Source organism: Myotis brandtii, unplaced genomic scaffold (assembly GCF_000412655.1).
Source record: "Myotis brandtii unplaced genomic scaffold, ASM41265v1 scaffold197, whole genome shotgun sequence".
Lineage (NCBI taxonomy): Eukaryota > Metazoa > Chordata > Mammalia > Chiroptera > Vespertilionidae > Myotis > Myotis brandtii.
In genome coordinates this window covers 450,817-466,439 of record NW_005357346.1, presented here as the reverse complement: position 1 = coordinate 466,439, position 15,623 = coordinate 450,817, and the positions used below count along the sequence as shown (strand labels likewise).

At 44.5% G+C, this 15,623-nt stretch overlaps 1 protein-coding gene across 5 annotated transcripts in view; it reads right to left on the bottom strand.

Annotated features, from left to right (window-relative positions):
• PTPN14 (protein tyrosine phosphatase, non-receptor type 14) overlaps window positions 1-15,623 on the bottom strand; it is a 145,673-nt gene that overhangs the window by 77,340 nt on the left and 52,710 nt on the right. For all 5 annotated transcript variants that reach the window (XM_014538761.1, XM_014538764.1, XM_014538763.1 and 2 more), the window contains one exon: window positions 5,707-5,876. In XM_014538761.1, the coding sequence (XP_014394247.1) occupies window positions 5,707-5,876 (170 nt within the window). The remainder of the gene's footprint in view (window positions 1-5,706; window positions 5,877-15,623) is intronic.

Sequence of the window (15,623 nt, the reverse complement as noted above, 5' to 3'; positions counted from 1 at the left end):
GGATGGGGAGAGAGGGAGAGAGGGAGAGAGGGAGAGAGGGAGAGAGGGAGAGGGAGAGAGAGAGAGAGAGAGATGTGAGAGATACATCAATTGGTTGTGTGTCTGCACGTATCCCAACCAGGACCAGGTATGTGCCCTAGACCAGGAATCAAACCCATGAGCCTTAGGTGCTCGGGCCGACGTTCCAACCACTGAACCACACAGGTCAGGGTCGCGACCCACAGGTTGAGAACCACTGCACTAGATGGAGGGAGCCTGGGACAGGTCCTGCAGACCAGGACTTTCGGCCAGATGCACGAGAGGGTGCTGGGACTGTCCTTGGCGAGTGGAGTGGCTGCGCAGGGTACAGCCACGGTTCTGCTGCTTTGCTTCTATACAGAGCTCCCCACAAGGAGGGCAGGCAGCCCCCCCTGAACTCCAGGCTGCAAGCCCGTCCTGGAAAAAGAAAACGTTATCTGCCCTCACTGGGACCATGAAAAGCTCCTTTGCGCTAGGCAAACATACCATTCCACGGTGAGCAATGCAAAGACAAACATGTTCTGGTACAAGAAAAATGTCCCAGGATTAGATGTTTTTTTCAAACCACGCACGCATGGGGTCAGCAGCTTAAAGTTCTGAAGCCTAGATTCCCTCTTCAAAAATTACTTTTTCGTTGAGAAGTTTTCTCTTTCATATTGGAAAAAAAAAACACCTCAAGAGGGACTTCCTCAACTGGAGAAAGACTTGGAAAAAGCCCAGAGCTAAACTCAAAGCAATGATCTTGGCCAGGAGTTCCCTGGCTTCCCTTTGCTATTATTAAGTATCCTTCTGTTTGACTAAGAATTTCTCCACCTCTCACAAGCCATCTTTTTTCCTTCTGTGTCCAGAAAAAGCTGAAAACCATGTGTTTATAATGAGCCTGTTGCTATGCAAATGATTAAAACACATTACAAAAATCTTTCCTTTGAGTCAGGGGAAGATGAACTGCAAGTAAGAGTCCCTGTGCTGAACAGAAAAGCTGGCAAAAAGAATATGAGAAGCTAAGCGAAATGGGGGAAAAAATAAAAATAAAATAAATAAACCTATGACGGCCCCATCCCTTGAGTCATTTTAACCAAAGGTTTAGGGAAAACGAACGTTTTTACAGCCCCAAGGCAATGTGTCTTACAGTTTGGAGTGGGGTTAACAAACTTTCTTCTTAATCTCCTTGATTCCTATGGCTTCGTGACTCACCCTCCATCTGTCTATGAGGGTGTCCTTTTCACCAGTTTCTTCGCACTTCTGTGAGAATATCAAGAGATTTCTTTTTCCTTGTATGTGTACTCCTATGTGTATTCTCCTTTTAATATCTTTTGTCTTCTCCTTCAATTATCACCTAAAACTAGGGCCTGAGTGGTTCATTTCTCCCCCAACTCAATCATAGTATCTTGGCCGATTTCCCTCACTTATGAAGAGATTTGCTCTTCAAAGGTTATATCCAGGAGATGAGACACAGTATGTCAAAATTAATGTCAAAAAACAGAGCTTCTTAATTTTTTAATTTAAAAAGATATCTGCACTTGATCATTTCAATTAAGTCCATTGCTTTCTTAAACAGTTTGCAGCCAACAACATTTGCAAATTTTTGTTGTGTTGTTTTGTATAGTCGAGAGAGAGAGAGAGAGAGAGAGAGAGATGTGAGAGATACATCAATTGGTTGTGTGTCTGCACGTATCCCAACCAGGACCAGGGATCGAGCCTGCAACCCAGGTATGTGCCCTTGACCAGGAATCAAACCCATGAGCCTTAGGTGCTTGGGCCGACGTTCCAACCACTGAACCACACAGGTCAAGACTGTATAGTCTACCACACAGGTCAAGACTGTATAGTCTATTAACCTGCAAGCTTTCAAGGGTGGGATTATCTGGGGATAAGAAATGAAATACATGCCTTTTAATTATAACTTCCTTTCACCCCTATGTGTCTTAATATGCATGGGTCAACACACATCAAACTAACAAACAGTTTACTTCTACTAATAAACTCTCTTCAGAGAGGAGAAACGCTGGTCCTGACAAATTCTATAGAACCTGCTTCCCTCTTAAAGAGAGGGAGCCAGACCACTGCAAACATGTGTTGGGTGAAAACAAGTTTGGTCGGCTCCAGACAAAGGCTTATTTTTTAAGCACAGATGGTTGAATGGTTGCCTCCTCCAACGGGTTTGCCCACAGTGAAAGACAGATTTCTATTTCTAATCTATGCAAATATCTTTCTCTGTGGGCATCACAAAGACGAACTGTTTGGTGGCAGACACAGCCACTCCCAGGTGCTCGCAGATGCCAAAGCCCATCTCCCACCTGAGCCGCCTGGAAACTGGGTAACAGCGGATGGCTGCAGAGTTAGTCACCACCCTCCTCCTCCCGCGACGATTCCTGGGGAACCCCGCCCCACCACTTCTCCTCCAGGCTGCTCTGCCTCAGGAGCTTCAACATTCAGATGGGACCCCAGATGCTTCTAAAACCTCCCGAAACTGCTCAGATTTCCGCCCCCCACCGCACAAAGGCTCCTAATGACTCTGAGTAACATTCTTCACCTTGAATTCAGCTCATCTATTGGCCTCTAACACCAAACCCAGAAACCCTGAGCATTTAAAGATGCGATTCTGTCCAAACCATGTCTTCTTTATACTCTAGTCTATGTGCCTTCCTCCCACGGTAGGTCTCACTGAATCACACCTGAGTCACTGTCGGTGGCTCTCAACCTTCCCACGTGTATGTTAGTCCCTTCTGCGTTCCTTTCTCCCTCTATAAATTTTTCCTTTCTGTACTTACAATCTTTCTCTCTTATTTCTCCATCTCCCCAGGTTAAGTCTTTGATTTGTTCTGACACCCCTTGAAGCATTCCAGTTCTAAGGCACCTGGGGGCAACACAAATTCCTGAAATACTCATTCATATTCTCTCTCTCTCTTTCTCTCTCTCTCTCTCTCTCTACATGCATACACATACACACACACACACACACACACACACACACACACCTCCTCATGCTAACCCAGCTCCTAACTTTAAGCATCCTCCACCATCAAAGGTTATATCAGAAATCTACATAGTTTAGTTCTAATGTTTAAGCCTAAAAGTGTCCTCAAAGTGTTGCATTATTTTCTTTGTTAGTTTTTCTGAGCAAATGACAGTAATAGAGTTGGCTCCAGAATCTTGTGTTGGAAAACACTGTCCCTCCTTAGCGAATTTCATCTTAAACAGACCAAGCTAACTGAGCAAAGAGGAATTCTAAAGGAAAAGGAGAAACGTGCCCCCTCGTCCCCAGCCTCAATAACCAGCATCACCACCAACTCTTACTCTTTACCTCAAATTTGAGATCTAAACACTTTTTGCTTTGTTTTCAGCTTAGGAATGCAAATATTGACAGCCAAATAATGCAGTGTTAATTTTACTTACCTGGAAAATCTAAAACTATAAAGAACTTTAGAGGTTAATTAACGTATCGATTCCCGAGTATGAACGAACATCAGAACCACCTGAGGAATATTATTTTAAACAATACATCCTCCTGATCCCCAGCCTTAGACATTCCAATGCAGACTTCTGGTACAGCCCTAGAATCCATATTTACAATAAACACTCTGGGTAATTAGGATATAGCAGGTCCGGGTCTATTTAAGCAACTGGTCTATTCCAACATCCTACCCCATATGACAGTCTCCTCCAGGGACACCACATCACTATCTGCTCTGTGCCAGCAATTCCAGACACCAGGGGCCTTGCCCTTCTATATGTCTGCTTGTTCCACGTTTTTATGGACTTAACTGTTAGAAACGATGTTCTTATGTTGAGCCAAGTAACCAAAGTCTTTCAATTCCTCGAACTTCACTCACTATCAGCCCTAATTTTGTGTCCCAGAGTGGACACAGAATTCCTTCCCCACAAGTCTTCATATATCCCAGGGCAGCCACCACACCCTCACAAGTCTTCATTTTTCCAAACAAACTGATTTCTTTACCTTCATAAAGCACAATGCCCGAGTCCCTCACCATTTCAACTGCTCTTCTGCAACAACAGACCTTATAGAATAAGTCTGTCTAAAGTAGCAGCACTTCTTTTTTTTTCTCACGGATGCCTTTTTTCAATAGGCATTAATTTATAGCCTGTGTTTCAGTCTTGTTACTCATTGCCTTACAGTTAATGGTCCGAGAGCCATGGATCGGCAAGTACTTATTAACCCAATGCTATATTCCTAACTGTGTAAGTACTCAGCAAGGATTCATAAGCCAGCAGAAATCGTCCACATTTGAGGTGTAAATCATCATGTACAGAAAGGGTTTAGCCCTAGCCGGTTTGGCTCAGTGGATAGAGCGTCGGCCTGTTGACTGAAGGGTCCCAGGTTCAATTCTGATCAAGGGCACATGCCCAGGTTGTGGGCTCGATCCCCAGTAGGGAGCGTGCATGAGGAGGCTGATCAATGATTCGCTCTTATCATTGATGTTTCTATCTCTCTCTTCCTCTCTGAAATGAATAAAAATATATTTTTAATAAAAACAGAAAGGGCTTAGATAAATGAAATAACTTGAAAACAATGAATGGCAGTATACAACCGAGTGCTTCAAACGAATGGCACCTGAAAGACCGAACGAACACAGGTTTCCTGGGTCAGACTGTGAGCTATCTCATGCCTTCTGTTTACAGAAAAACCACCTACTTAACAACAGTTTTTATTAAAAAAAAAAAAAAAGATGGAATCCATTACCTCAAAATGTATATATAAAAATGTCAAGTACATCCTATTTCAGAAAGTTCAAATCTAAGAAGCCACACATGCACTCATCGAGTCGAATACCGCTTGTTCCTTTGTCTCGGCATGTCACTGGCACTGCTGCCACGCACTCGGAATGCCAGGATCCGGGGAAAAGGCAAAAATCAGAGAGTTCAAGCAATGCCTTTTATTACTGCAAATAACCATTTGACGAGCTAACCCCCCAACAAGGACATTTTAATGGAAAACTCTTACCAATAAGTGAACTATACCACCACCAACAAAAATGCATTTGCATCCTTCATAAAATCGCAGACTATCCGAACTTGAACAACTTATCCAAATCCCTCTCTTGACAGATGAGGGGAAATATCACTTCAAAGACGGCAGGTGATTCTCTCCAAGGTTAAGCAGCCACTGAGCAGGAGGAAGGGACCAGTCCCCGGGTGGGTCTCCCTTCATTCACCCTCAGACAATCCAAACTCTTGCCCCCTCAACATTTTCCTCAATTCAACTTCCATCTCCCGTTACCTTCCCAATCCTCAAATCCAAAGACTGAAGGTACATTTTGTTTGGGGACATTTTGAGGGAAGGAGTAGACTACCCAGTAAATAGGAGGTTCATTTTTTTTATTCGATTCTAGCATATTTTCCCCACAGCCTCCAAGGAATACTGCCGTGCTGCTAGACACAAACTTCTACCTGATTCAGGATCACTGCTGTCTTATGAGCATTGTAGGGAACAGCTGAGTCGGAGTTAGCGATATGAATTCAAACAAATATTCTAAAGCTGAAAAGCAACTGGAAAAGAATCCCCATCTACTGCCCACTAAACACACGCACTAGTACACACACACACACACACACACACACACACACACACACGCACACACCCGAGATCAACCACCAGCTCATGTCCTTCATCAGAAGCCTCGCCGCTCAGCCACGCCCTGACACGGAATGCGGGGGAAATGCACCTACCTCGTGGCCTCCTGCTGAAGCCATGACACATTTGGCACGTAGAACATGACTCCGAAGAAAAGCAGAGGCTCATTAGCGAATTTGTCCAGATGTTTCTTCAGCGGTTTCTCCAGCTCCACCCATCGTGCCTGCTGGCTCTTGCTGAGAAACCAGAGGCCAAAGTAGTGTGTCTAGATAAAAGGGCAAAACAGCATCAGTTCCTGCTCGCAAGGGCCTTCCCAAGACCACACAGGAAACGAGGCTCCCAGCCTCCCGGCCCCCGAGGTTCCCCGGCCCATACACAAGCATTCAGCTGTCACTTTCTTTGACGCTGGGACGACTTAAAAAGAAACCACATGTACACATGTATTGTGATCGACACTGAGTACCCAGAGGCAGTATCCACACCCATGGCTGCCGTTTGTCTATGCGGGTGCCGATGCACCCATGTCAGGGAGAGGGGGTGGTGCAGGGTGGGGACCTCGCCGACTCTTTCCTCAGATCTCAAGGCTGACTTTCCCGTGGCTCCTGGTGCCTCGTGCTCTCACACGGAACAGGCCGGCCAAGGCAAGCACAGTCCTTGCACCTGCTGCAGAGGAACCGATGACTCAACTCCTAGGACAGTGGTTCTCAACCTTCCTAATGCCGCGATCCTTTAATACAGTTCCTCATGTTGTGGTGACCCCCAACCATTAAAATTATTTTCGTTGCTACTTCATAACTGTAATGTTGCTACTGTTATGAATCGTAATGTAAATATCTGATATGCAGGATGTATTTTCATTGTTACGAATTGAACATAATTAAAGCATAGTGATTAATCACAAAAACAATATGTAATTATACATGTGTTTTCCGATGGTCTTAGGCGACCCCTGTGAAAGGGTTGTTCGGCCCGCAAAGGGGGCGGGACCCACAGGCTGGCGACCCACAGGTTGAGAACCGCTGTCCTAGGACAAAGCCTTCTGCCCAGGGCCAGCGTCCACAGTGTGGAATATTTCCATCCAGTCCCAGATTTTAACTGAAAATGGAATCTCTCCTTTGGAGCTTTAATGGAGTCCTTTAAACCACACTGCCTCGACCACTTCATTTTACATGAACCGCAGCAAATCTCTCCTCCACATCAAGCTTTCAGAGTGGTGGGGTCTCCTCTTCGCAGCTGCCACGGGGCCCCCAGTGGCTGTTCTTGGCCGATTGTGGTGGGATTTGATAGATGAAAGTGAGATTTTTCACCCTTGGACATGAAGCCTCACCCAGTTTAGTTTTGAACGACGGGCTCAATGATGAAAACGGGTGCTTTTAGGCATCCGATCCTGTCTTCATATGAATTGATGCTCAAATTTCAGGATTAGCACAACAATCGCCAAAAAAACAGATCACTCACTGCTTTGGAAGCATTCTTTTCTATTTCAATTACAGCCTCGAATGCTGCACAGCACACCTGGAAACCTACCTTCAAAAGAATGTTTTCAGGACGATGTTTAATTTCCAAAGGCATTCCTGTGCAGATGTTCCCCCGCCAGCTGGCCGCCCCTCCTCCATACTGTGGCTCACCCATGCCACAGCGCTACCCAGACCTGTGGGAAAGTTCTGACTCTGACTTTACTAGAAAACCAGACCTGGTCTCGCCTCCACACAGCTAGAGGCCCAAAACCTCTGCAGGGTGTTTTTAAGTGATACTTTCAGGTGGGAGCGGTGATTTGATCCAATTTCCTCCATGGGACACCAAAGGGCAAGTTCACACCAGAAGTCTATGCATTTCTCGAGCAACGAAATGCCAACAAACGGAGCCAAGATTCTATTTCTATCGACTCAGACAACCTGGCTTGAGTGAATTCCGACCCTATTGTTCCTCTCCCAGCTTCGGGGAGTCCGTGAGCTGTTCCAATGTGACTGATGACGTAGAGCAGTGGTTCTCAACCTGTGTGTAGCGACCCATTTGGCGGTCGAACGACCCTTTCACAGGGGTCGCCTAAGACCATCCTGCATATCAGATATTTACATTATGATTCATAACAGTAGCAACATTACAGTTATGAAGTAGCAACGAAAATAATGTTATGGCTGGGTCACAACATGAGGAACTGTATTTAAAGGGCCAGAAGGTTGAGAACCACTGACGTAGAGGAAGGGAAATGTGGCTGAGCTGAAGAAAACAGGCTCTGAAGTCACTCATCTCTCAGCTGTTGCCCTCACTGCCTCGGGGACTGTGGCCAAACTCCGGTGCCTCCTCACGCCTCAGAGCTTCCTCATCTGTAAAATGGGGATGCTGATGCCGCCTGTCACCCACAGGCTCCTAGGGGTGCAAATGCGGTGATGCCGACCAATCGTGCGTGTGGGGGGCACCTATTAAGTAACCACTTCATAAACGGTGTCTTCTGTGGCTGCTGATGCTACTGCCACCATCATCGTCACTGGGAAGAAAAGCAGGCAAGCCTCAAGAATCTTGTTCATCAGCACTATTGGCTACCCCATGAACCACTGGGTCAGAAAACAGCAGTTGTCTGAACTACATGAGAAAAGGCAAGCCAAAGTCAAAGCTGGGAAGCCTGTCAGCACATCACACAAAAATCTGAAAGGTGTAAGAGCCCTGGCCAGTGTGGCTCAGGTGGCTGGGGTCATCCCATGCCCCAAGAGATTGTCAGTTCCGTTCCCAATCAGGGCACATGCCCGGGTTTCAGGCTTGATCCCCGACCGGGGGCATGCAGGAGGCAGCCTACTGATGTCTCACTCTCACATCGATGTTTCTCTCTCTCTCCCTTTCTCTTCCTCTCTCTCTAAAAATCAATAAACACAAAATGAAATAAAATGTGTAAGAAAAAAAAACAGTCACAGAGCAGTGGCTCCCACAGGATTTTCTTGAGAGTCTCATTACGGATGTTGGTGGGACCCTGGCACATCACTCGGATGCTGTCCTGGGAGATCTATGATGGAGGCTCAGGTGAATCTTAACGTGAGGGAACCTGGGTACTTCACAAACTGGGAAAGGGGCCAAGGCGGTTCTGCATTATACTGAATTCTGTTAAGGAGCACGGGGCCACAGAAGGGTATTTTGGACGGCCAGCGGCGAGTCTGCATAGCATAAATGAGGTAATATATGTAAACAGTAATGTGCTATGTAGTAAGTATTTTAGTTGGAAAAGAGCCCTTTTATAAGCATGGGTGGAGAAAGGGAGGGCAAACTTTACAGTTACTTAACAGGCCGCCCATGATTTAGTGTCTTTCGCTAAAAGTAGTCTTGACTTTTGGGGGTATAATTTATGGGCCTTACTTCATAACACTCACTCAAATTAGTAACATTCAAATTATAAAGGGCCCTCAGTAACTGCATTAACAGGCTATGATTGATTTTTCAAAAGGAAATTTTTTAAAAATTTGTTTCCTGCTCCTATGCTTTAATAAAGGCCAGTATTTTAAATTTCCTTTTCTCATTCCCATCCACCCAATCGTTATACCAGACCTGATCTCCTCCCAAAGAAAAGCCTGAGATAGAATATTCCACAGAGTATATATACACACCCAAGAATATTCTATAGAGTACACATACACACCCACACGCATGCACAGATAAATGCACACACAAGTGCGTACATTGAAAGGGGGGATGATGAGGTACAAGAGAAATCATGGTAAGGTAACAGGGCTGAGCCACCATTGATAGCACAGAACTCTAAATAACAAGGCAAACCACTTCTAATGCAAAAAAAAAAACATACCCTAATTCATGGCATAAGATTTGAGTTGTTGTTGCAACACATCCTTTCCCATAGGACGCAGCATATTTCAGGGTGACTCGTTATGCATTTACCCAATAAAAAAAAAATTACAGAAAACTACTCAAAATATGGGGTTTCCAATGCAGGGTAGAATTGGATGAGACAGGTAACCTGTCGGACCCAGTTGCTACCTACTCACAGCCAGACAACCTGATTTTACAAGTGCTGAGTTCACCTGTCAAGTAAAAAGCAAAGCCCATTCATAAGCTCCCCATCCGCACACTGTTCAGTGAAGCTATGCTCAAAGTAACCTTCTCCATGCCCACGCCACCGCCCTCATTCCTACACCAGCTGTATCTGGGCTCTGGGGTATTCAGTAGAGGAGAAAACCCGTCTCAAAGTTCCTACCCAGCCCTAACTGGTTTGGCTCAGTGGATAGAGCGTTGGCCTGCGGACTCAAGGGTCCCAGGTTCAATTCAGGTCAAGGGCATGTACCTTGGTTGCAGGCACATCCCCAGTGGGGGGTGAGCAGGAGGCAGCTGATCGATGTTTCTCTCACATCGATGTTTCTAACTCTCTATCCCTCTCCCTTCCTCTCTGTAAAATATCAATAAAATATATTTTTAAAAAACAACAACAAACAAACAAACAAAAAGTTCCTACCCAGCTCTCAAGTTTGCAATTCGGCACTGGTGTGTTCTGCCATGTGTACACAGTGCCACGCAGGAAACGGAATCAGAACCTAACCGCTCACTTCAATTAACATGGGCACCAACCAACTTCCTGTGTGTTAGCCAAGGGACCATCCTCCCCTCAGGCCCAGCTGGGACCACAGCAGGCCTGTTCACAGCTGACTTGCCAACTTCCACTCCAGCTGCATTCTGGAAGCTGAGCCTCGCTGGTAAACATCGCCACATGGTTGAGGAGAACGTGGTGGATGACTCCGAATAGAAACCAGCTCCTCCGTGATCAAAGGGCTCCCACTGTGTTTCCCGAGTAAATTCGGGGAATACTTGATCGGTCTATCTCTGAGGCACCCAACCTAAACCAGGTCCACCTCCTCCTCACCAGACCTCCTGGTGAGCTGTCAATCCCTTTTTATTCCTCTCATTTTCTTGGAAAAACAGCTCAAGGGTGCTGAATTCTGCAATGAGTTCATTGCAAATGATGAGAAAAGAAGACAGGAGAACCAGCTCCCAGGAGAGGAACCGTACCTCTGAATCAGTTACTAAAAATGCACCACTAAGAAAAGACACAGGGGAGCCACATTAAGTTGTCATTTTCATGAGTAGTTTCCTGGTTTGCTTGGCTTGGAGCTTTGCATTTGAACAGAGGAAGCAAACGCATATGCAGGCACTCAAAAATATGTTAGTTTCTTCAGTGATAGAGTGGTGTGTGACTATTTTAGTGTCAAAGTAAGGTCTCTCTCTTTTGGTATCATGAAAAGACTGTAGGGAGTCATGGTCTTCCAAAACAGTCTGGAGCATTGTTAGTTGTTTTTTTAAAATATGTTTTTATTGATTTTTAGAAAGAGAGGAAAGGAAAGGGAGAGAGAAACATCGATGTGAAAGAAAAACATCAATCGTTTGCCTCTGATGTATATACTCCCACTGAGGACCCGGATATGTGCCCTGACAGGGAATCGAACCGGTGATCTTTTGGTGCATGGCATGACATTCAACCAACTGAGCCACACCAGCCAGGGCCACTCTGGAGCATTTTTTTATTCATTTGTTCATTTATTTGTAGAGATGGTGTTACCTCTCTCCCCCTCCCCAGCAACACTGGCTATTAACAGGAAAAGATTTCTTGGGGATTGTTAGGTTTTTTTCCTAATTTTTCGACCAATGGCACAGCTTTAATGCTATTTGTAAGGGTTACAGACACAGCCTTGGCAATTACTAGGGATTAAGTCCATGATCTTATCTCAAGCATTCTGAAGAGTTAATCATCCAGAAGCAAAAGTTTAAAATTTCTTGCACGAAGTTGTAACAGGTTGCCTGCAGTACTTCAGTTGTAAAGTTAGAAACAGAGAGTTGCTCTGCCTCCACATAAAATATACAGGAATTAGGTAAAGCACTAAAACTTCCACCGAGGCTAGGGAAATACTTCTAAAAATGTCCAGGCGGACTCTGAAACTGCGCTTCATGCGATCACATTCCAATGGCTTTGGAAAATAAGCCACTGTTCATCAGGTGGATAATTGTACAAAACAACTTGTGTGCAATCAACCTCTCCTCTAGGTATGTCTGAGATTTCTAGAGCTGACACATCTATAATTTACTCCTGCACCACCTTCATTTTCCTGGCCAATCTCTTCATCACAGTACAGGAAAAGAAACTGCAGAGTAACATAGACCCAAGAAGCAAATCTCATAGCCACGAAAAAATCACTCCGAATAGGCAAAAAGATGAAGACTTACAAGTTAAGACTGGGGGAATGATTTCACCTACAGTCTCTATGTCTAGAAAATAGACACTGGTGTTAATTTGCCTCACAGAACTGACATTAAGCTAAAAAGATTATTATCCTTACAAAGACAAAAAGCAATACAAACTGGAAGACTGGAAATCTCACGAGCAGACTACTTTTCAATTGATTCTTTATCGGTGTTGGTTATTTTAGTCCACTGCACATACAAACGTACATGGCTGTGGTGAAGCAGGCTCTAAAGTACAGCAAATGCCACTATTATCTGACAGGGTCAGGAAATTAGGCGTTCCATTGAATCAAACAAATACTCCCACAATCACACTTAAGTTACCAATTCTGAAAACATTAGCATACAAGCAAACCACAGAAATATCCTTAAAGTAAGTTAGCTTTTCTTTGATGACAGGAAATGCATGTTTAAGATTCCATATCTTTATACACTCCAGCCATGATGAAAATAGCAAAATGCAAGGCATCTTTCCTGCAGCCAATAGCTTTGGATAAGTCAGCTTTTAGGAAAGACAAAAATAAAAATTTATGCCCTAGCCGGCTTGGCTCACTGGATAGAGCATCGGCCGGCGGACTGAAGGGTCCCAGGTTCGATTCCGGCCAAGGGCACATGCCTGGGTTGCGGGCTCGATGCCCAGTGTGGGGTGTGCAGGAGGCAGCCAATCGATGATTCTCTCTCATCATTGATGTTTCTATCTCTCTCTCCTTCTCCCTTCCTCTCTGAAATCAATAAAGAAATATATTTAAAAAATAAATAAATAAAAATTTACAAATGAAAAGGGGGATACACTGGAGGATATTCACCCACCCTAGGAAATGATTATGGATTTTTTTCTTGCGGTTCTTTTAAAAACCAGTGTTCTTAGTCTAGCCTTGGAGAGGCCAGGAGTTACTGAATTCACATTCCCAAGAAGGCTGGACTTCCTCACAGAACAACAGTTCTCTAAGTTGAATAGAGTTACTCAGGCACTTTGGTTCAAGTATTTACCCCTCCTCCATTTATTGTTTCCTAATTAAAACTAGAGTCAAGATTATCCCTAAAGGAAATAATGCTAGCATGTTTTTACATTTTATTAGACTTCTTTGTATTATTTACTACTATTAGCATGGCTCCCTTGCCATGTTTAGTACAAATAGGAGCCACATATTTTTTAAATATATTTTATTGATTTTTTTTACAGAGAGGAAGGGAGAGGGATAGAGAGTTAGGAACAACAATGAGAGAGAAACATCGATCAGCTGCCTCCTGCACACACCCTACTGGGGATGTGCCCACAACCAAGGTACATGCCCTTGACCAGAATCTAACCTGGGACCCTTCGGTCCACAGGCTGACGCTCTATCCACTGAGCCAAACCGGTTAGGGCTGGGAGCCGCATATTTAATTTTAAATTTTCTAGTAGCTAGATGGAAAAGTACAAAGACATAAAATTAACTGTAATAACTTTTATTTTAAATGATACATTCGAAATATGATGCTTTCAACGTGTAACTAACATAAAATGATTAATGGAATATCAACTTTTTTTCCATACTAGGCCTTCAAAATCAGATGCATTTTTTACACTTACTGCACATCTCAGTTCAAACTAGCACACTCTAAGCGCTCAACAGCCGCACAGTCTTAAATGAATAGTAACTGTTCAAGTCATTGAAAGATTTTGGCTTAATGTAAGGTCAGTATGTAATAACAAAAGCCATCTGTAAGTGGACCAAGCAGCCCAGCCGGCGTGGCTCAGTGTTTGAAAGTCAACTTATGAACCAAGAGGTCAAGGTTCGAATCCCGGTCAGGACACATGCTTGGGTTGCAGGCTCAATTCCCAGTGTGGGGTGTGCAGGAGGCAGCTGATCAATGACTCTCTCATCATTGATGTTTCTATCTTTCTCTCCCTCTCCCTTCCTCTCTGAAATCAATACAGATATATTTTTAAGTGGAACAAGTAGACTTATAAAAGGGGGAGAGCCAGTTCCCTGAAAGCATAGGAGCAGAGTCCAGAGAGCATGTGCGGTGTCCTGTCGAGGAGACCACCCTATTGAAACACGGATGGTTACTTAACCATCCTGTGCCAAGCACTGTCCATACTACGGCAAAAACGAACTCATTTAATGCCCCGACAACTCATGGAGGCTGTTACTATTACATCTCCATTTACAGATAAGAAAACTGAGGCACCAGCAGTTAAGCAACTGCCCGAGATTACACAGCTAAGAAGTGGCAGAGCCGGGGTTCAAACTCAGGTAGTTTGATCCAAGCTCAGCTTCCTAGCCATTCAACTGTGCTGCTTCTCCATGTATTTATTTTTAAAATATGAGAATCAGTCATAAGGCCACACTGCTTTAACTATTTCTCTCTTAACCTAGGGCAGTGATTTTTCAAACTGGGTTGGGGGCAAAAAAGGACACAGGAAATGGAACTCCTGCCAGCCATCCCTTCTGCAAACAGAACAGCTGCATTTTATATGTTAAAAGTGCCACTGAGTATTTCATTTGGGGGGAAAAATGGGTGAAATCCATGAATCCAAATATGTTGTAACTATATTATCAGAATTCTAATTTTCTGAGCCTCTGTATCTCTTAAATCCCTTCCTTTAATGAAGTTCCTGGCCAGAAACTCATACCCATTTTTTTTGTTCTGAACTTAAAACAATTAAAAATAATCCTGGCAAGGGGAATTCATTTTATTTCCTCTTGCCGGGATTATTGTTACGTCTACCTAATGGCCATCTCTGATGTTCCTGTCCCTCCAATCCCCATTCCTCTTTTGCTCTTTGGTTCTTCTCCTAAACTAGTGGTCGGCAAACTCATTAGTCAACAGAGCCAAATATCAACAGTACAACGATTGAAATTTCTGTTGAGAGCCAAATTTTTTAAACTTAAACTATATAGGTAGGTACATTGTTATTAACTTAATTAGGGTACTCCCAAGGCTTAGGAAGAGCCACACTCAAGGGGCCAAAGAGCCGCATGTGGCTCGAGAGCTGCAGTTTGCTGACCACGGTCCTCAACCCAAGGTGATCAATGTCAGGCTCCGCCTTGAAATCCTTCCACGGCTTTCCATCTCACGGCTGCGTTTTATTCCCCAAGCAATTCAGAGAGGATTTAATAGAAAACTAAAATAACTGTGAAACACTGAGTTCAGCATTTTTTTCCCTAACCTATAGAACTTACTTACAAGGGCGTTTCCCAAATGGTGGACCACGGCCCCTCTTCTGCCACTACACATCCCTGGGAATTAGAATGGTGGAGTCAGCCTGCCTGGGTGTGAGCCAGCCCAGGGAAAGCGGGCAGGGCAGCCTGAACTGTGGTCCCACATCCGTAAAACAGGGACAGCAGGAGAGCCACCTTCCAGGCTTGTTATGAGAATTAAATAGTTGACACATGGAAGGTGCTCAGCACAACAGGTAGCACATTACCAGTAAAGGGTGGCGGTTGTTTTCATTATTTTGGTGACACGTTTTGGAAACGATCTCCTACAGGATCTGGCTAAAATTCCCTATCCAGATACACTCAAACCTTCAAAAGCGGACTCCTGCCAGCCCTTCCACACTCCTGTCCTCCCCGCCATGACCCCTCCACACACACACACACACACACACACACACACACAAACGGATCGGTGCGAACTGAACTCTGCCCTTCCCTGAAAATTCCATGGGCTTTCCTGTTTCTGTACCTCGGTACGGACTGTTCCCTTTGCTTTGCTGCTTGTTTGTCCTCTTCTCTAAACCCTGGGGTTTCTGGGAGCAGGGACCCTATTATATTCAGCTTCCCTGGGCGGG